The following is an 8,977-nucleotide window of genomic DNA, read 5'->3' on the forward strand; positions in this document are numbered from 1 at the left end:
TTTGATTTTAAGATTTTATTTGAGTGGTAGGTCAGTGGTTTGCTTTGCATTCCGCGACACAAGCAAATAAACATTCACAAATACTTCAGTCTCTTTAGAGTTTTTAAAGAAAAACAAAATACAACCGATAAATAGGATAAATATAAATAAATTCATAAATACGAAATAAATAAATAGATTCATAAACAAATAAATAAATACACAGAAACAGTGGAACGTGTACATTCATAACTGGGAAAAAACCCGTCCCTGGCCAATAACAGGGGAGAAGAAACAACCCTGCAGCAAAGGGTCATGGGAGTCTGTTTGACTTGATAAAAGTTCATTATGAAAAATCACAGTAATGTACTGTAAGGCACGGAGCGTTAACCTCCACGGTTGTTCTTATTTCTCTGACCGAAGATCGCAGTTGTTTTAATGTAAAGCAATTAAACCTTCGGTCTGAGTCTGACAGAAACACTGCAAGCGCTCCTCTCAACATGTCAGCAGTCGGTCAGTCCTTCGCCATCGCGTTCACTCGCATTATCAGTCTTTCATGGAACTCACAGTACGGTGAGCATCCATGCCAATTTTTAGCCTAAACATTAGCTTGTCTGTCGTAATAAATAGTTAATATCACACTATCCCCTCATTTTAATCATGTAAGAAGGAGGATAGCAAAAATGTCCAAGATAAATTATGTTCAAGTATCCTTACATAAAAAAGGAGGGTCCTTATAATAGATTTTTCTGATTTTCCCTTTTCGTCCTCCTCCTCCTTCCTGTTTTGCTTGTTATTCTCGTTTACAGGGTGAAGGCGCCGAAGAAGGTCTTGCCGGCCTCTCTATCCAGGGAGTGCAGGTCTTGGGTGACGGTGCGGAGCCTGTCCCCCTCCAGCAGCCTGAAGACTCCGCCCAGGTAGATGCCGCTGTGCCATCTCTTGCCGCTGCCCCGTGCGCCCGCCACCTTCACGCAGGTGGGCCGCAAGGCGGACATCAGCGGCTGCGTGCCACCGTACGAGTCTGAGAAGCGATCCACCGCGTGGCTGATGTGCACCAGCTCGCCCGCGCCCGACTGGGTGTGGCAGTTCGTCCGGAACGACGCCTGGCTGTAGACGAAGTACAGCCCCTCCCGCGGGATCACGATCTCGTTGTTCTCCAGGTCCAGGCCCCCCTGGTAAAAGGTATGGCCCGTGTCTTTGCTCCAGAGCACCGAATTTGGGCGCTTCACGTCATCTTCCGCTGAAGAGGCAACGGACCCAAATTAATATCACTAATACACAACCATCAGTCTGTATACACACTACTGATACAAAACCACCAGTCTGTACACACTGACTGCACACTGCAGTACATTAACACTGCACTGAGAGAGAGGACTAATACAGTATATACACACTGCACTGAGAGGACTAATACAGTATATACACACTGCACTGAGAGAGAGGACTAATACAGTATATACACACTGCACTGAGAGAGAGGACTAATACAGTATATACACACTGCACTGAGAGAGAGGACTAATACAGTATATACACACTGCACTGAGAGAGAGGACTAATACAGTATATACACACTGCACTGAGAGAGAGGACTAATACAGTATATACACACTGCACTGAGAGAGAGGACTAATACAGTATATACACACTGCACTGAGAGAGAGGACTAATACAGTATATACACACTGCACTGAGAGGACTAATGCAGTATATACACACTGCACTGAGAGAGAGGACTAATACAGTATATACACACTGCACTGAGAGAGAGGACTAATACAGTATATACACACTGCACTGAGAGAGAGGACTAATACAGTATATACACACTGCACTGAGAGAGAGGACTAATACAGTATATACACACTGCACTGAGAGAGAGGACTAATACAGTATATACACACTGCACTGAGAGGACTAATGCAGTATATACACACTGCACTGAGAGAGAGGACTAATACAGTATATACACACTGCACTGAGAGAGAGGACTAATACAGTATATACACACTGACTGCGCACTACAGTACATTAACACTGCACTAGGCTTCATTTGCACCACAGTAGCAAAAAGCTTATCTCACCTTCTAAATGAATAGCAGCTTTGTCGCTTCCAGCCAGCTCCCTGAGTTTGAGCTGCAAGCCTGGACGGGACGGAAGGAGGGGGGAAGAGAGGAGAGAAGGGGTTACAACACATGAGAAAACCTCCCCTTGGGTTTTTTTTAGGGGTGCTGTAGGCCTTAACCCTTTAAGAGGGTGAGATCACAAGTATGTGATCAGAATGCTCCTAGCGGAACATTCCAATGCTGATGTCACAATCACCACTGGCAATTGAAGGCAGTGGCGTTCTAGAACACTGACTTAGAATTTTGAAGAAAAAAAAGCCCACTCTTAAAGAGGAAGAATGGTTGTAAGAGGACACAGGAAGTGGTGAACTTACCACTTCCTTCTTGGCTCTGGTCTGGATCCTGCATGCGCCAGGTGAGGAGGACGGCGGCGGCGACGCACAGCGACACGGCCAGCGCGGCGGCGGCCCATCGCCATGGCCGCGACGTGTGCCTTTGCGTCTCCAGCCCCACCTCCACGTCCAGCAGCAGCGTCTGGGACTGTTCTTTAGCGCCCTTCATCACTTTCAGATCCTGGCGAATTTCGGTCTTTTCGGTTTCAACAGCGCGTTCCGATCGGCTCTCTTCTCAAGAACCGGAGAGGGGAGAAGCCTTAAAGAGTGAGCAGGAGAATAAAACCCGGAGTCCGAAACCTGCTGGTGTCTGCGCTCGGCGGACCAGCGAGAGGAGGAGAGGAGGAGAGGAGGAGAGGAGGAGAGGAGAGGAGAGGAGAGGTGCGTTTCGTTGGAGTCCGTTCTCGGGGTAGTCCTGCTCCACTGGCGGGTTGGGCGCAGACGAGGTGCGACTGTGTTTGTCTGTGCAGTGATGTGCTGCTGACTGGTGAGATGAGGGTATATATGCAGCATGGAGGCCTGTACTGCGACAGGGAAACTCCACTCTTATGTCACCCACACTGAGGGAGAAAGAGAGAGAGAGAGGGGGAGGTCCTACATGACAGGAAGAGAACCACAAGAGACTTTTACACTCACACACACTCACACTGTACACACACACACACACACACACACACACTCTCACACATGCACACACACACAGTCACAAACACTCTCACACACACATACAAACTCACACACGCACACACACACACACTCACACACATAAGACACTTTTGCTCAGGCACAGATAGACAAACGCATACTTACAGGATACTTTGCACAAGTTACGCTTTGGCAGAAATTACACTTTCACGAACTCACACACCACGCACACAGCACACACGCAGACCCCCCCCCCCCCCCGTATTTCCCTCCCCTTGTCTTTCTCTGTCCTCCCCATGATGGAAAACCTGCCGAGTTTCACCTTCTTCTTCACCTTCTTCTTTATTCCTTCTTCCCCATTTTGTTTCCCTCCAAACGAATGTGCTATTTCTGTGACACACGGGGAAAAAAAAAAGGTGAAACCAAATGAAAACAAAATTTTTACTTTCTTTTGGGGGGGTTTACCTAATCTTTTCTCACTTTAATTTCGACACTCTCTGAAAAGAGGCGTCTCTCCTGTTTGAGAAAGTCTAACTGGCTGTAATGAGACTTGCCAGGGGCTCTGATGAACGATAAGGTTAAACGCAGATTAATTCCCTCTAAAACCCACGGCTTTACCAGAACACTCCTGAGAACAACTTACATCTGGTGAATGATCTTGAACTGATCTTTTATTTAGGCCAGGCAAGGAAAGTATATTTAATAGGACATTTCATATCCAGTGATAATCCGATGTGCTATACAGAGGTTATAAAAACAGATAAAATTTTATTAAAAGGGACACAAAAAAAAGGAATATACCAAAAAATATGGTGCAGGCCAAAAGTATTAGGCCACCTGTGGGGAAAAAAAGCTTTGGGTGGAGAACAATTCCGATCAGTTCTGTGCATTTATTGAATAACAAACCATAGTACAAACAGCTTTTTCTTGTTTTTTACAATAACACAAAAAGATGAGTTTCACTAGAAAATAGTCTTACACGCGATTATCCTCAAAATTGCCTCTTTTGGCTTTAATTACAAATAAACAAATTATTGGTCTATCCAATCATTTTGCAAATGGCGGGTGGGAGGGAGGTGGAGGGTTAGTTAAATCAGCTGAAATCTTATCTACCTAAGTTTAAAAAAAAAAACCACAGGTAGCCTTATATCATTTGCCTGTAGTGAAAATAAAATTGGCACTAAAGTTGCAACAAATATGGCAAAGAAAAATGAGATAAGTTTAGGTGTCTGGGGCCAAGCAAACATGTTGAGGATGTGCATCTGCCTTTTCCCAAACTTTCTTGGTCCAGTGTTGATGGTGCTTGGCCCACTGGAGTCTTTTCTTCTTGTTAACAACACATAGCAAGGGCCTTTTCACAGATACACATCCTTTTAGACTCGTAGATTTGCCATTTCACTGTTGTCAGGGAAAATGGTTTCTCTCTAGTTGCACTGAGTTCTTCTTGTAGTTATGGTGCAGTTTTATGATGGTTTCTTTTGCTAAGAGTGTGTACTGAACACTGCACCTGGAGATCTTAAGCTTATTTACAATTTCTCGCTGAGTCAGAGCAGCGATCAGAGCAGCCATATGGAGCAGTGGTCAGAGCAGCAGTGTGGAGCAGTGGTCAGAGCAGCAGTGTGGAGCAGTGATCAGAGCAGCAGTGTGAAGCAGTGGTCAGAGCATCAGTGTGGAGCAGTGGTCAGAGCAGCAGTGTGGAGCAGTGGTCAGGTCAGCAGTGTGGAGCAGCGGTCAGAGCAGCAGTATAGAGCAGTGGTCAGAGCAGCAGTGTGGAGCAGCGGTCAGAGCAGCAGTGTGGAGCAGTGGTCAGAGCAGCAGTGTGGAGCAGTGATCAGAGCAGCCGTGTGGAGCAATGGTCAGAGGAGCAGTATGGAGCAGTGGTCAGAGCAGCAGTGTGGAGCAGTGGTCCGAGCAGCAGTGTGGAGCAGTGGTCAGAGCAGCAGTGTGGAGCAGTGGTCTGAGCAGCAGTGTGGAGCTGCGGTATGGAGCAGCGGTCAGAGCAGCGGTATGGAGATGCGTCATGGATATTCTGCAACAGCATCTCTCACATTAAATCACTTCCTTCCCCTGTGAAAATAGGCCAGGCAGCCACAGAGACAGAAAAAGGCAGTGACTCCGCCCACTGCTTGCTGCTAGCTGCTCTTTCTGCTGCTCGCTCTGACACTGTGACCCTCTCCGTCTCGCTTTCCCCCCTTCTCTCCTCTGCTCTGGGCACCTCTCTCTCTTCCTTTCTCTCCTTCTGCAAATCCATCCTTCCTCTCTCCATCTGTCACATCAGCTCTGAAACTCATTCAAAATAAAAAATTAAAATGTAAGTTTCATCTAGAGGCCTACAGCATCATAATCTCTGGTAAAAAAATTTAAAAAATCATTTACAAAAGAAGAAACTAATTCCCTAAGATTTAAGTCCTCTGCTTTAAAAAAAAAAAAAAGTTTTTGTTGATTCATATGTGCTGTGTGGGTGGACCTGGGGAGAGCATTCAGGACGACTATGAGTTGCTGGGTTTCAAATTTAAAAAAGAAAAAGTCTTACACAAATCCCCCCCCCCCCCACCTCCCCACCTGTACTGGGTAACTCCTCCAGGTTTCCAGGCCAACCACAGCCTAACCACGCCCCCTATTGATGTCATCGCTGGCGGAAGCGTTCGGCGGCGCTCATGGAAGCGTGCGCAACTCGGAGGTCCCTGCAGCGGGGAAGGAAAAAAACGAAATCTGTCCCTCAAAACTGACTCTATCACAACGGAGGGGGGAGGGGGGAACGTTACAACTAGGATCTGTCCCCTCTCTCAAAAATTCCCATCTTCTGCTCTTAATCATGCAATGCGCTGGAGTGTTTGCTCGATCATGTGCGTTTCTGATGAAATCACATGGTGCGGCTGTGAACTCAGCACGTGGATCCTTTGTGCAAGTGTTTCACTGTGGGGACGGGAGTTTTTTTTAAAAAAACTATTAAAACGAGCAGGTTAATTGGCTGGAACAGGTCCAGTTAAAGCAGTCCTCCAGGACTGGAGCTGTAGGCCTCTACTCAATGGCAGCAGTGGCAGAACGGACTGGGGGCTGAATACACTGGTGTGTCTGCACAGGGTAGAGCCACTCAAACCAGTAAAGAGAAAAAATTGCAATGGGAAAATGAGGCAGTCGGGCGAAATGAAATTTCACATAAATTGAACTAAACATGAATTATCTGACCTGTTCCCAAAATGATGTAACTTGTGAGAAACGTTAAATTAGTGGGTGAAGATCTACTCCTCAAAATTGCGTTTAGTGATTTCTCCTTGTGTAGATTGTGTAATGATTGCATTCCAAAGCCAAAGAAGTAAGAGCACCCGTGGCAGCACCGTTGCGACCTCACTGCGGACTGGTACCCACAGAGGCTATAATAAGAACAGAGGAGGGCCTGTGACTAATAATGAGGAAGTAAATGATAAGATAAAGAAGAAAAAGATTATTCATGGCACCGTGGGAATGTTAGACCGGTTAATGAAAAAATATATTTATTTACGTCACAAACACAAGTCGGAAAGTCCTTTTCTAACGCCTTTACCAACATTAGGCTGCGGCCCCCTAAAACCTTATCAGTCATTAATTGATCTGTCAACCAATGAATCAATCTATTGTACCATCTATGGTCTTGGGCAAAATCCTAAGTTCTTAAAAGTAGTTAGTAAGTAGTTAGGAATCGTAATGAGTAATTCAGTAAGCACGCAGACACACGCACAGACACACACACACGCAGAAACACATGCACACACAGACACACACACACACACACACCCAAGCACCTCGGTGACTGCTTAATCATGAGGGTTTAATGTGATGACCTCATTTCTGTCACTGTGGCAAACACGGAAAGAAGATGGTGTTCACATTGTCATTCATGAATTTCCAACCACCCCCCCCACACACACACACGCCACACACACCACAACACACGCGTGGGAGACCCCTGGGGCAGATGGCTTTCCCCAAATTTGCATATGGATTGCAGTCCGGCTATAATGCCCCCTTCCAGAGGCCCTAGGGGGGGGGAGGGAGGGAGGGGGGGGGGGTTAGGGTTATGGTTAGAATGCCCCCCTGGGGGGGGGGGGTTGAGAGGTGGAACTGCTTTCATGTGATACTGAAGAATGTGTCATGAGCCCTGTGGAAGAATGCAGTCACAGTACCCAGCACTGCGCCGTGATGGAGGAAGTATCCCCCATCTAACCACAATCCCTCACTCCCTGATAATAATTACAACTAAGATAATAGAATTGTAATTACATACAGGATATATATAGAAATGCTATATATATAGATATATATTTAGAAATGCCACATATTATATATTACAGTACTGTGCAAAAGTCTTAGGCACCCTAGATTTTAAAATATAATATATAGCATATATTTGGTTTTAGATGTTTATTTTTTGTTTTCTGCATAAGTGTATCAGTAGAAAAGAGCAAATTTGAGATTTCCAAACATGAATTTTCCAAAAAATGAAATTTTACAGATACATTTTTGTATTTTGTTAAATAAAGTAATATTTTAAGTAACAGACTACTTTTTAGATAAAAACTTGATCAAGGGTCTCTGGGATTACCTGGAGAGCCAGAAGCAAGCGAAACAGCCAAAATCTGCAGAAGAACTGTGGAAAGTTTTCCAAAACGCTTGGAACAACCTACCAGCCGATTTTCTTATAAAACTGCCGGACAGTGTACCTAAGAGAATTGATGTAGTTTTAAAGGCAAAGGGTGGTCACACCAAACATTGATTTTATTTAGTTTTTAACTATTTACTGCTCTTTATATTATTTTTTTGATATTTATAACCTTTCATTTCATTATTTCTGAAAGCATCTTAGCTGTACAGCATTTTTTTACAGGTGCTTTTTACAAGACTTTTGCACAGTACTGTATATATACAGTATATGTATATGAGACAGAGAGAGAGAGATGGCAAAAATTAAGAAAACGCTTAATTTAAAACTTTTAGTTGTGCTGTTTTTCTGTTGTAATCTGTAAAAATTTGTTTGAAACTCTCATTTCCTTGACCAGGAGTGGAAATGACCTTCAGCAGTCTGAAATAAAGTATACAAGCCTAAAAATAAAAAAGTAAGATAAGTTAGACTTATCAATTATGCATGTATGGACTAATACAAATAGGAAGGTGTAATGCTATTACTTGTTTAACACACATGCTCTTTTCTTCATTTTTGTTTTACATTTATTATATGTTGCATTTATTGTGGCAAAAAACGCTAATCGTCAAACGATGTTTATAAATGTTGTATTTCTGTTTGAGGAGGAATGGGTGAAACTTCTATCAAAAAATGTATTGCAAAAGAAGAGCTTTATCTATTGCTAATTTGAACTCTGAAATGTTTTAGTTGGATGGTTAAATTGCATTATTTTTGTCCACATACAGTGCTTGATTTTGTAATGACATTTTGTCAGTGAGAGTGGAACATAATGTTCAGGGTACTGAGCTTCTGCTGGAAGGATTCCTGGGTCTGATTGGCTGCTGAGGTGTTGCCCCTGCAGCCTCGAGCTGGGCAATGGTTCTGTAAAACATCCAGCTATGCAAATAGCAACAAAAAAATAACATGTGAAATGTGCAAAGTTACTGGTGACAGAAATGTCAGTGAATGTCATTTGAAAAAAAGGCACTCTACAGGGCTTTGGGGTTTGCCTGTTTCTGTGTTCCTGTGCATGGAAGCGCCTGTGCCGATAAAGTTTTGTGCTATTGGAAACTAAGCAGTGGAGAATGGGGGGAACACGCACGGCTCCCCGTACGCGGCTCCTGTGCTCTTGCCCCGTTTCCTGGAAACGAGGGAGAGGGTTCTGAGAAGAGAGAGGGCGCAGATGAAGCTCTACGAGTTCACACCTCGGCAGCTTGGTGGCTTTGACTGGG

General features: G+C 44.4%; 1 protein-coding gene across 1 annotated transcript; it reads right to left on the bottom strand.

Annotated features, from left to right (window-relative positions):
• tnfa (tumor necrosis factor a (TNF superfamily, member 2)) lies at positions 1-2,978 on the bottom strand. Its single transcript, XM_035428518.1, has 3 exons — positions 2,423-2,978; positions 2,067-2,126; positions 1-1,219 (listed from the first exon to the last, which is right to left on the bottom strand). Exons 1-3 carry the CDS (start codon positions 2,607-2,609, stop codon positions 783-785), a joined length of 684 nt encoding a protein of 227 aa, XP_035284409.1. The 5' UTR covers positions 2,610-2,978; the 3' UTR covers positions 1-782.
• Between the last annotated feature and the right edge of the window lie 5,999 nt (positions 2,979-8,977).

Source organism: Anguilla anguilla, chromosome 8, assembly GCF_013347855.1.
Source record: "Anguilla anguilla isolate fAngAng1 chromosome 8, fAngAng1.pri, whole genome shotgun sequence".
Lineage (NCBI taxonomy): Eukaryota > Metazoa > Chordata > Actinopteri > Anguilliformes > Anguillidae > Anguilla > Anguilla anguilla.